This window comes from Vigna unguiculata, chromosome 10, assembly GCF_004118075.2.
Source record: "Vigna unguiculata cultivar IT97K-499-35 chromosome 10, ASM411807v1, whole genome shotgun sequence".
Lineage (NCBI taxonomy): Eukaryota > Viridiplantae > Streptophyta > Magnoliopsida > Fabales > Fabaceae > Vigna > Vigna unguiculata.
The window spans coordinates 6,182,194-6,195,640 of record NC_040288.1 but is presented as its reverse complement, the minus strand read 5'-3'; the positions used below and the strand labels follow the sequence as shown (position 1 = coordinate 6,195,640).

The 13,447-nt window shown below is 30.0% G+C and overlaps 2 protein-coding genes across 2 annotated transcripts; both read right to left on the bottom strand.

Annotated features, from left to right (window-relative positions):
• Positions 1-2,833: 2,833 nt before the first annotated feature.
• LOC114165147 (GTP cyclohydrolase 1-like) lies at positions 2,834-5,778 on the bottom strand. The gene is made up of 2 exons (XM_028049813.1): positions 5,571-5,778; positions 2,834-4,141 (listed from the first exon to the last, which is right to left on the bottom strand). The coding sequence occupies exons 1-2, from the start codon at positions 5,776-5,778 to the stop codon at positions 2,946-2,948; spliced, it is 1,404 nt and encodes a 467-aa protein (XP_027905614.1). The 3' UTR covers positions 2,834-2,945.
• A 5,374-nt stretch (positions 5,779-11,152) lies between these two features.
• Positions 11,153-11,527, bottom strand: LOC114165146. The gene has a single exon (XM_028049812.1). It carries the CDS (start codon positions 11,525-11,527, stop codon positions 11,153-11,155), a length of 375 nt encoding a protein of 124 aa, XP_027905613.1.
• Between the last annotated feature and the right edge of the window lie 1,920 nt (positions 11,528-13,447).

The following is a 13,447-nucleotide window of genomic DNA, read 5'->3' as shown; positions in this document are numbered from 1 at the left end:
ATAAATGTTGGAGGTGTGGATCCAAAGAAGTGTTATAAACCAAGATATCATCGAAAAACACCAATACAAATTTTCTCAAGAAAGGCTTGAGAACTTCATTTATCAGAGATTGGAATGTTACTAGGGCCTTTGTCAAGCCAAAAGGCATGACTAGGAATTCATAGTGACCCTCATGGGTTCGAAAAGCTATTTTCTCAATATCACTTTCTTTCATACGAATTTGGTGGTAACCAGACTTGAGGTCTAGCTTAGAAAAGATAGTTGCTCTAGCCAATTCATCCATTAATTCATCTATAACTAGAATATGAAATTTATTTGGAATGCTGACCTTGTTAAGAGCCTTGTATTCCACACAAAACCTCCACCCACCATCTTTCTTTTTCACCAAATAATAGGGCTAGAATAAGGACTAATACTTGGTCGAATAATACCAACATTCAGCATATCACCAATCAATCTTTCAATCTCATTCTTTTGCGAGTCCAAATACTTATATGGCCTTAAGTTTAGAATGGATGCTCCCTCCTTGAGATGAATAGCATGATCTTGTTTTCGGGTAGGAGGTAATTCCTGGAACTCTTCAAAAACCTCACATAAGATGCCAACACTTACTCCACTTCCTTTGTATAGGCTGGGGAATCAACAAATTCATGATTTTGAACCATATCCAACAAAAACCCTTGATCCCCTTGCTACAATTCATGTATCAATTTTTTAAATGAAGTTGCAGTAGTGGATAAAGCAAGATCCCCGATCACCATGTGTTGCTCGTCCCCTCCACCAATGGTAAGTTTTATGTTGCCAAAATCTGCCTTAACCTCCCCTAAACTAGCCAACCATTCTAGCTCCAAAACAATATCAGCTCCATCTATCTCAAAAATGAAAAAATCTTGTTGAATTTGTAATCCTTGGATTTCCAAGAAGAAATCTGCACATTTTCTTTGATAATTTATCTTTCTACCATCTGCCATTATTTGAAATGAAATTGTGGGAAGCTCCACAATCCAACAAAACAATCACGGTCTCCTGTCCAATTTTTCCCCAAAGTTTCCAAGACTTCTTGGTAGTGAATCCAGCCATGGTACACAAGGATAATTGTAAAACATGTCTTATGTCCTTCAAAGTATCTTTTGTTGTCTCAGTGTTGTGTTGGAATTCCCCCAAATCAGTTATTTCGTCTTCTAACAGCAGTAACATGTGCAATTGTTTGTTTCTACATACATGATGAGGTCCAAACTTCTCATCACATCTAAAACATAACCATTTTCTCATCTTGTCTTGTAATTTTGCATCTGACATTTTCGAAAAGGGGCTCCTCGTTGTCGTAACCCACCTAAATTTCTTATAGACACCTCACTACTCTCCCCCTTTTCCTTATTGGTAGTACTAGGAGCTACTGAGTTACGACATTCTCTTGAAAAAGTTCTAATTAATGGTTGAATATGATTTGGCCCCTGAATTGTTGCTACCAACCCCTCGACTTCTGCTTTTAGATGTAACTCTAATTTTTTTTCCTCCGCCATTTTAGCTTTCATCATTAATTAGTTCAGCAAGACTTCGTGGTTCATATACTTTCACTTCAACCTTGATATCATCTTTTACCTCGTTCAAGAAAATGGCTATCAAATAATCTTGCTCCACTTTTTTCAAGAACCCAATATATTGTTCAAAATTTTCAATATACAACTCAACCAGACCTATTTGTTTTAAGCAAATCAAAATCTCAAACAAATTATCCAACATGGTTAGTTGAAATCTGCGAACCACTACAATCTTGAAATCATTCCATGTAGGCTTGGGATTACACGTTTCCCACCATTTGAACCAATTCAAAGCCTTTCCTTCCAAAGTAATCAGCACAACATGCACTCTTTCTTCCTTTGTTACCTCCTTTAAACGAAAATATCGTTCCAACCTACAAGTCCATCCATAAGCATCTTCTCCTATAAAAACTGGAATATCCAGTTTTCTCCATCTTGATGAAGATGTAGAACGCTCTCCATTTGTGACTGAATTATCATCTTTGTCCTATTTTCTTGTTGACGATATTTTCTCCACCACCATTGTAAGGCCACGAATCAAATCTTTTAATGTTGGAACCGCTGATGTGACTCATTTTCCTGTTTGTCCCGATCTTGAACCATATTTTGGACCATTTTTTCAACCCTATCCCTGCCTGACTCCATTGTGGTATGCACCATTCTCTAATGAACCCTTCCCATAGAACCTAGAAGGTGCTCTGAATACTAATTGATAGAAACAATTAGTAATATAAAACAATCAAGATCAATTTTTGATTACTTTTATTTAACAACACAGCTTCTGCCAATAAAGTAAAAGCCAGAATTCCATATTACAACTGAGGAAACTTTGAGAGATTCTCACTCTCCTACCAAACCTTCTTTCAAAAAAATCCAAAACTAACTTTTTCCTATAACCTCTGACTATTTATAATAGTATGTTAAAAAGACAGCTTTAAAAAAAATCAAAATTACACTCAAAAAGGTTATAACGATCATATTCAATTATTCGTCTTTTTCCTCCTTTTATAAATTATTCCGAACCTATCAATATTAAAGGAGTCCAGATTCTCTACTGGTTTTTTTGGTGTTGTCCTCTACTGAGCATTAGAAATGCACTGTGTTGGTATTTTAAATATCTTTTTAATATATTTTAAAACGTCAAGATTGGTGGTAATTAGTGTATTATGAAAGCATAGTAGAGAAACAGCACAAAAAAATCCAGCAGAAAATCCAAATTCATATTAAAGACATTAGAGAGTAAATTTCAATTCTTATCTGGACTTTTAATATTCCCACATCATACGGAACACGATCGACATTATATTACAACGACAACGATACTGGTGAAACCTTAAATATACATAGAATGATGAAAAATGAACAATTGAGAAACCCTTCAGAATGGAGCTAAACAATCATCAACTATCTTAAAGAGATGTATTTGTCATTTGGAATACTCTCCAAGAATGAGGTTCTTGCTCCAAGGTCAGTACAAAAGCATCCCAATGTTGCAATGGTAGCTGTATTACTTCCAAATTTCTCAATTCCTCTAGAAATCATGCATGTGTGACTTGCTTCCACAACAACTATCACATTTCCACCAATCAGTGGGGAAATAGTTTCTGCAATCTGCTTGGTGAGTCTTTCTTGAACCTGCAACTTAATACCATAAAAATGCACTATTGACTGCAAAAGGGTTTTCTCAATGGGATGAAACCCTTTGGAAACGAAGTATCCTATGTGAACAACACCATGAAATGGAAGCAAATGATGCTCACACTGTGACAGAAAAGGCAAGTTCAGCTCTGAGTGTAGCTTTTCATCAAAACCTAACCCCTCATTAGTGTTCAAAGCACCATTTGTCCGAATCCCAAGCCAACAATTCAGCGCCCTCTCAATGCTACTACACTTGAAGTTGATCAGCCATTTGGTATACCTAGCAGGAGTCCCTTCTAATTCCTTCCTAGTTGGATCCTCGCCTAAAGACTTGAGAATTGAAGCTACTGCAGTGAGCATAGCAGGGTTCAGCTCTTCGTTCTCGGATGAGACTTTAGAAGACAAAGAAGGACACCAACATTGGTCGTCCATTGACCCCTTATCATGAATTTTGTCCTTCTCAATGCCCCTAAATTGTAGAAGGCCAAAAAAGTCAGCCCACAAGTTTGCATCTTTGTTTTCAAAAACACCAGAACCAGAAGAAACCAGTATCCCCATCACCCCTTTGTGGTTTGAGCCAAGAGAGTTTGATTCCATGTCTGAAAAGGGAATGTGTTTGCATTGAAGCACAACAGCAACACCTGTGGGTTGAATTCCTTCATGCAAAGCAGAACACACCTCATTTGCAAGTCTTTGAGGTTCTTGGAGACGTTTTGCAAACACATTGGTGACACGAGAGAGTTTGCTTAAACCGAGAACTCTTTGTGCAGAAGGGACATACCCCACATGGCACTTGAAATAGAATGGTAGCATGCAAGACTCACAGTAGGAGTAAAACTCAAGGTCCCTCACAATCACAACTCCACCTACTCCACCTGCATCACCAGCGAATTCGGTATGGTGTAGACCAGCTTCAGGGAATAATGCACCTTCCACAATTTCCTTCACACTTTGAACATAACCTGAAATATCATAAGAGCTTCTTATCAATAATTCTGGTACATATTGTTTTAAAAAGTATCTTAAGTTCTAAGTTTTTTTATTCATGAGGGTTCAATTTGTTTCCAAAATTACAAATTTGGGTTCTCTTTGAAAAAGATTACCTGCACGATTTGAAGTAAGCATAACTTTGTTTTGAAGTAGTTGTCAAAACAAACGGTGACTTTTTGTAAATTAGATCCATGTCATAAGGACCTAATTTGGTTAATTCTAATTAAACTTAATAAGAAGAAATCGTCTGTTCTCTACGATGACTTCAGTTAAAATTTCCTGAGTAATTTAATTTTAAACTCAAGTTATCATACTCTTTGTCGATTTCAGTGTAACTGATTTTGAATTAAAGTCGTCAGTTTTTCGACTTTTGAGTTTTGTGTAATTAATTTTAAATTAAAATAAATTACACTAAAGTCTTTAGAGATGACATCTTTAATTTAAAATTCAATTATTGAAATTGTCAAAAGGATAGCAATTTTCATTCAAGTTCAATTATACTAAAGTCGTCACAAAGATGACAATTGCAGTTCAAAATAAATATTTACTTAAATTGCTACTGGGAATAACAGTTTCTTCTAATTAAGTGTAGTTAGCATTAATCAAATTAGGTGCTCATATAGTGGACTTTAACAGAAAAATAAAATAAAGGATAAATATATATTATCATTAGTATTTTTTTTTTATAAATATATATACATGTCAATTACTAAAGGTTAAGTATCTATTTAATTGTCTTAAACACTGCATGAGGCTTAACAAGATTAATAAATTTGAGTTTTTTGTTAAAAATGTAATTTATTTTATTATACAAAAAATGGGTGTCATAAAATATCAGTGAAAGGTTTAGAATATAAAATATAAAATATAAAAAGTAAAATAAAGGATGGTTTTGATTGGATGACAGAAATAGTCGGCATCTTACAACATGTTAAATGCACATCCAAAGAAGTTATGGTTTAAAACAAGCGTACAATGTGTGCAGGCCCATCCAAAGAAGTAAAATATAAATTTTATAAAAAAATCATTTAATTGAAAAAGTAAAATATTCATTCCACCATTGGAATAACACAAACGAAAAATAGGATTATTTTTCGTTTTAACAAAAAATCCTGTAAGTTACTTTTTCAAAAATGAACCAAAAAAAATGATAATTTCATACTTTCAGACTCTTCTAAAAAAATACTTCGGAAAAAAAATTATTGAACTACTTTTCGCCTAGGTTTAAAAAAAAAACGAAACATTTCAAAATGTAATGTTATTTTTAAAATTATTTGTATAACTATAGATTTAGGTTTAAAATAACACAAGTTTAGGTCTATATATCTCCAAACAAACATATGGTATAAATTATAAACTTTCATTATAACTAAGCAAAATAGAAAATGAATGAATGGTCACCTCTGGTTCCTTCACGAAGGGCTTTGGCAACACGAAGTGGTGTCTTTCTAATGCCTTCTCTATTGATATCTTCTCCTAAACCCATCAACAACACTTTCACAACATCTTCAATGGAAGTTGTGCTGCTCTCGTTCTCAAAACACTCTTTTCCATCACACATTCTGACTCCATTCTCACGCTTTAAACCAACCTCGCCCAAATGCTCCATTCAAACACGATTTATGCAAAACACCTTGTTCTGTTCATTTTCTATTGGTGACATTTTTCGTATTTATAGAGAAAAACACGTAGATGGTGTAGTGGTGACAAGGAAAGAAAGAATGTGTCTCAGTCTACACAGTAAGAGCATCTTTTCTTTTTTTTATCTGCTTACTTTTGTGGGAAAATTGAATTTCATGATATTAATGTTTATTCATAAATATTAAATAATATTGTTTAGTGAATTTATTAATGTAATAAATAAGTTACGTCATTACCAAAACAAAATTGACATTAATTAAATGTGATAAACATTATATTTAATAATAGATTGAAATTCATTATTAATTATATTGAAAAAATGTATTGAGATTAGTACTTAATGTTTATATATATATATATCACTACATGCCAATTTTGTTTTGAAAATCTTTTTGTAGGAAATACTTACAAATTTTATTGAGAAATTTTTTTTTCAAAAAATTGTTACTAATTTTATTGCAAAATATATTGTATAAAACACTTTTCGCAACAAATTTTGTAAGAAATACTTTTAAATTTTATAATTTTGTAAAAAATATCACCCACGAAAGAATTACCTGCCAATTAAAATTCTTAGAAAAAATGGCAGAAAAATGCCTTTTTTTTGCAAATTTTTTTAACAAATTTGCAAGAAAAATTTCATGTAATATGAGAATTTTTAGTAATGTATATATGTATAAGTAAAACTTGTAATTAATATCTAAGACAATAATAACTAAACATACATATGAAAATAATTAAACATACAAATGAAAATAATTAAATTAATGAATTTTAAATATGTAAACAATAAGCCGAATAACCTTTAGTAAAAATACATTTAAATACTATTATTTAACGGATATTTATTTCCTCCATATCATTTTACATTAAAATATGTCTAAAGATTTGATCAATACTAAATAATATCATTTATTAAATTTTGAAATTATTATTAAATAATTGGAGTGATTACTAAACCAAATATTACCTTCACTAAATCTAATATATATATATATATATATATATATATATATATATCTAATATATATATATATATATATATTTACAAAACTAAATTTTATTATTACAATTAATATAAAACAGTGAAAAATTTAATTAAAAAGTTAATTAATATTTATACAACATTAAATTAATGTTTATCTATAACAAATATAAAGGGGATTCCCCTTTTTGTGTCCACATTTTAAAATACCAATTTTTCCCTTTAAATATAATAATTTATTAAATTTTTAAAAATTGACCGTTATTTTTATAAGCTTTTTATAAATTTGGCTATGTCTGCTTATTCTTTTCTTCTTTATTTATCAATGGTTATTCTTTCATCTGTTCTGATATATTTCACTTTATTTTTAATAAATATCATTTTAGTTTATATAACAACATAATAATATTTCAATATTATCACTTACTAATATAATATCACGCATATTTAAAAAATCATACACACAGACGTGATACCGCCTGTATTTATGCTAGTAATAGTTATTAGAGTATAGGTTACGGTTTTTTTCATGACACACCATTGGATATCTTCTCTTGCATGTTGCTCGCCACTAGTGTGCCTTACTCTGATGTATGTTTTCTTTTACATCTGTCTTCTGCCTTGCTCCTCTTATAGCTATAAAAATTGTATGTGAAAGCATGTAAGTTAGAAAACACAAAAAAAGTGGAATTTTTCATAAAGTATAAGTTAGCTAAATAAGTCTCTAAAATATAGAAAAATGGTTAAAAATACGTGAAAAACAGAAAAGAGATAGTAAATTATGAAATTTTGAGAATTTGGAGCTGTCAACTGGGTTTCCCAATTATCCATTAGAAGGGAAACATAATTTCCAACAACTTTCCAATTCAACACTTCTTCATTTGAGGTCCTAACAAAAGTTATGATCCTTTAAAGGTTTCTCTCCACCAAATCTTGCCAAAATAAAGCTTGTGATAGCAATGAATAATATACACACTCTACAAATAAATATGCAATGATATAAGTTACCATAAAAAAATTGATTCAAAAATCAATTTATTCTTATTTTTGGTGAATTTTAGAAGTAGTGAAAACTAAGTTTTGATGTTATCTGGTACTTGATTCTAGTTCAACTATGTTATTTGATGTTGTTAAATCTTGATTTAATTTTTCATGTTGTTTAATGGAGCGTATTAGGAAACCGTAACATATATACAATTTTTTCATCCAACCGCGGCCTATTATGATTTAAAAGAAAAAAAGAAAAAAAATTCAAGTCTATTGGCTACGGTTTTTCCAGGAAGCATAACTTGTTGTGTACATTAGGAGATGGTTCTCAACCATAGACTATAACCCACCATTTTTTACTATGTCTAAATATACTACAGTTCATTAACCGTAGCTTAATATTAAAAAAACCGTAGACATATCCCCTTCCTACACTGTTAGTTTTGAGCAAATGGCTAGTAAACTATATACATGAGTGAAAGGCTCGTTATTAAGAGTGAATTCAAATATTATAAATCAAATTTTATACTATTAAGTAGGATGATTTTTATTATTGTAAATATCTAATTTAAACCTAAATGAACTATTAAGTAATACTAGTCTTACAACTGTGCGTACGCACGAGTTATTATTTTTTTTTCTTTTTTTTTTCCATTATATTTGTTAGTTTAACATGTATATTAGTAAGGAGAATTGATTTATTATCATCGTATAATCAAAAGTACATGGTTGTATTTGTTTATAATAACAATATATTTTACAATAAAATAACAATATTTTTGACCTGAATCTAATTAGTTTATATGAAACTTTTATTGTATGTAACATGAATTAGTTTTGAATTCATTACCATGTGTAATTAATTGGTCATGTTTGATATAACATAAGTAAATAATTAGAAATAGTTTTAACTACGTAAAATCTATATAAGTCCATGTAGATAATAATTAAGCACACATACCAATCGTACTATTAATACTAATATTATTAATACTAATGTTAATATTAATTCAAATAATAATATGATCACCTAGAAAATATACAAGCAATTGAAATATGATTTCGTAGAAAATAAAAGTGAAATGTCTGTACAAAATGAAAGTAAAGTGTAGACATACTGTGAGATATGAATGATTTCGTACAAAAAATAGAAACAACATGAATTAATGTAAGATTTGTAGCAAATATAGACAGATAAAGATATATCGAAAGATAATGACATATGAAATCAAAGATTTTGTTTTTACATGACAAATATTATTAAAAAGTAACACTTGAATATGAATTTATTTGAGCTAAATTATAAATTTGACATAATAAGTAATTAGTGATGTGTATATATATGATTAAAATTTTAAATTAGACATTTAAATTAAATATTTGTTATAAAATAAAGGTAATAAGAGAGAGACAAAGGAGAGGAAGAATAGAGAATGAGAGAGTAGGGAGCAACTTCTGTTTGTATGTGTGTCTTATTACTGAAAGGACAAGTCCTATTTATATATACAACATGGTAACCCAGAAAGGATATAAAATCAAATAGTAAATACAAAATATTACATAGAGAGTAATGAATAATATGATTATCAATCATATGGGTAATTGTATAAATCAATGGACGACCATTAATTCATAACATTCTCCCTTGGGTGTCCATTGATAAAAGAATGTGTCTCGTTAAAACCTTACTAGTAAAAACCCTTTAGGATAAAAACCTAGTGAAGGAAAAAGAGTACATCATTCTATATAATATTGTTCTTTGCATCTTCTATTTCTCCCCCTCATGTAAACTTACATCATCAAGATGGCGGAGTCCAATCCTGTGAACCAATTGCTCAAAAGTTCTCCTTGGCAAAGACTTTGTAAATAAATCTGCTAGATTTTCACATGAGCGAATCTTTTGGATCTCTACATCACCATTTCTTTGAAAATCATGAGTGAAAAAGAATTTTGGAAGAATATGTTTTGTTCTGTCTCTTTTAATATACCCTTCTTTCAATTGAGCAATGCATGCACTATTGTCTTCATATATCGTTGTTGGTTTCATTTTTCCAAGGATAAACCACAAGTTTGTCGCACATGTTGAATTATAGACCTTAACCAAACGCATTCACGACTTGCCTCATGTAATGCTAAAAATTTTGCATGATTTGACGATGTTGTTGTTATTGTTTGTTTCACAGATCGCCATGAAATCGTTGTGCCACCACATGTGAATAAATATCTTGTTTGTGATCGACCATTATGAGGATCTGATAAATAACCTGCATCTGCATAACCCATTAGATCTAATTTTGAAGCATTTGGGTAAAATAAACTCATATTCATAGTGCCTTTAAGGTAACGAAGTATTTGTTTTACTCCATTCCAATGTCTTCTTGTAGGTGAAGAACTATATCTTGCTAACAAATTTACAGCAAATGTTATATCAGGTCGAGTATAATTAGCAAGATACATTGGTGCTCCTATAGCACTAAGATATGGTACTTCAGGACCAAGTAGTTCTTCATCTTTTTCTTGAGGTCTAAAAGGGTCTTTATCAACATCTAATAACCTTACCACCATTGGAGTAGTGATTTGTCCATATAGAACTTTTACATATAAAAGCAACATGAATTAAATATAAAACATTGTCTTAAAATTTAATAACATAATATAAAATAAAATAAAACTATTTTCTAACACTCCCATCACCAATAACGTGATCAATGCTTCCATCAGATTTAGAAAAGAAATCATCAATATCAAGATGAGTAGTATCCATATGACCATAATCAGAATCACCATCTTCATAAGCAAAGTGTGTTTCTATATTCTTCTTTTTATGTGATTCTTGGTAGAGTTCAACAAGATGCTTTGGTGTATAACAGGCACGGGTCCAATGACCTTTACTGCCACAACGATAACATATATTTTCAGCCTTTTTGTCATTATTTTCACCCCTTTCTTTTTCCTTTTTCGCATTCTTGTTCCACTTCTGTTGATGAAGTTTCTCTTTGAAATTTCCTTTATAACCATGTCCACGACCATGATTAATAGCACGACCACGACCACGACCATGGCTACGACCACGGCCAAAATTACGACCACTATTATTATTATGGTCTTGACCTCGTCCATGATTATATGGATCAGATGTTGCTACATTCACTTCTGAGAATTGAGTAGAACCAGTTGGTCGGGCCTCATGATTTTTCATCAAGAGCTCATTATTTTGTTCAGCCAGAAGAAAGCATGAAATCAATTCAGAATATTTGTGAAAACCTTTTTCACGATATTGTTGTTGCAAAAGTAAATTAGTTGCATGAAAAGTTGAGAGTGTTTTTTCCAACATATCCTCATCATTAATTCTTTCTCTACATAGAGTCAATTAAGAAGTAATTCTAAACATTGCAGAATTATATTCACTTACAGTTTTAAAATCTTGCAACCGTAAATGCATCCAATCATAACGAGCTTTTGGCAAAATCATAGTTTTCTGGTGGTCATATCTTTCTTTTAAATTTTTCCATAATACAGAAGGATCTTTTACAGTAAGGTATTCAATTTTCAACCGTTCATGAAGATGGCGATGAAGGAAAATCATAGCTTTAACTTTATCTTGTTCAGATGCTTTATTTGCTTCTTTAATAGCATCACCCAAACCCATTGCATCTAGATGAATTTTAGCATCTAAAATCCATGATAAATAATTCTTCCCCGAAATATCAAGGGCCGCAAATTCAAGCTTTGCAAGATTTGACATGTTTTAGAACTAGCACATAAAATATTAATATAATGAAATTTCATGTATGAAATTATTAAAATCAAATAATAATAATAATAATATGACAGAGAAAAAATAAATCAAACAATTATCATTACAAAAAAAATATAAGATAAAATTTGTGAATGAGAAAAAGATTAGTAAGAACCTCGGTTGAGGAATGTAGAGCGTTGTTCTTAGGGAGAAAAAAAAATGCCTTCACGCTTAGTTGGATAACCCTCGTGCTGACACTACAAGAAATTTTGTATTTTGCTAGAGAAATTAGCTAGGAAAATTTTTTATAGCTAATTCCTCACTAATTTGCGAGGGAATAGCGAAAAAATAAAATTATAGCTAATTCGTAGCAAAATAGTTACAGATTTACCAAAACATATATTTGTAGCTAATCTCTAACTAATTTGCGAGAAAATAACGAAGGAATAAAATTGTAGCTGATTCATAACAAAATAGCTACAAATTTACCATAACATATATTTGTAGCTAATACCTAGCTAATTTGCGAGAAAATAACGAAGAAAAAAAATTTGCAGCTTGTTCGTAGCAAAATAGCTACAAATTTACCATAATATATATTTGAGATATTCCTTCTCAATTAAAATTATATTAAATTCAAAAATAAAAACAATTTTTAATTTAAATATATATTTTTTTAAAATTTAAATATTTTAAAATTACTATTAATTTAAATATTTAAATTATTATTTTTAAATATAATTGTATATATTAAAATATAAAATATCAATATCAATATCAATAAATAAATTATAATATATTTTTTATTTAAATTTGGCAATTTAGGAATTTTATTTTTATTTTTTAATCAGTAAAGTAAAATATTATTAGTTACCTTTGTAACTATCTTTTACACACTGAAATATTATAAATTTAAAAGAAATAATTATTATTTTTAATAATTTTTAATTTAAACATAAATTTTTTAAAATTTAAACATGTTAAAATTATTGTTAATTTAAATATTCTAAAATTAATTTTAATTTAAATATTTAAAATTATTATTTTAAAATATAGTTGTATATATTGAAATATAAAAGATCAATATCAATATCAATAAATAAATTAAAACATATTATCATATAAAAATATAAAAAAATTTCATGATATTCAAGCTATAATAAATATACAGCAATATAACAAAGGTTTTAATTAAAAATAAGCAATAATATATATAAACATTAATTTTAATAAAAGAATTATAAGTTTAAGAAAGATAATTTTATAAAATTATTAAAATTTTGCTATTTTTTTTTTTAGATTTGGCTATTTAGGAAAAATATATTAATTAGTTCACTAAAAAATCCTAGAAAAAAAATTATGCTGGATCATTAAACACTTTGCAAGGAAAAAATATGTTTCCTTTCGTCTTTGTACACGATCTCAACATTTATTTCGTTACTATTCAGTCTTCTTCTAGTCTTCCTCTTTATCAACGGTTTCCTCTTTATCCATTGTTAAGCTTTGCTCTAAATTTAATAGTCTCTTTCATTCTCCATCCTTTATTGTGCTTTTGGAATCTTAACCTCTCACGTTGTGTTGCTTTTGAAATGCTACATTCATCGGTGTTGGTTTTCTTCTCTTCCTGTCACAGTCGTTCACCGTTGAGAAGCCTCCACACCACACGCCGCTGCTGTGCGGAGGAGGTGCCGCCCCAACGTAACCATCGATTCCTCGTCCACCGGTATTTCCCCAACTTGGCAGCGCGCGAAGGCTTCACACTCCAATTTCTCTCTGTTTTCTTTTTCTTCCTTTTCCCAATTTCGGCGATTTCAAACCAATCCTCATCCTTAGGTCAGTTTCCATTGCATTGGTTTCTTTCGTCATGTTGATTTCTCCGTTTTCTTTTTCCCTATTTCTTCTTTAATGTTTGCATGTTGTAGTGCT

Bases quoted from the DNA above. Each gene is read 5' to 3' on its own strand.
- LOC114165146 (XM_028049812.1), bottom strand. From the start codon at position 11,527: ATGTCAAATCTTGCAAAGCTTGAATTTGCGGCCCTTGATATTTCGGGG.
- LOC114165147 (XM_028049813.1), bottom strand. From the start codon at position 5,778: ATGGAGCATTTGGGCGAGGTTGGTTTAAAGCGTGAGAATGGAGTCAGA. The intron at 4,142-5,570 runs GTGACCATTCAT...ATGATATTTCAG, and splicing joins CCTTCGTGAAGGAACCAGAG to GTTATGTTCAAAGTGTGAAG.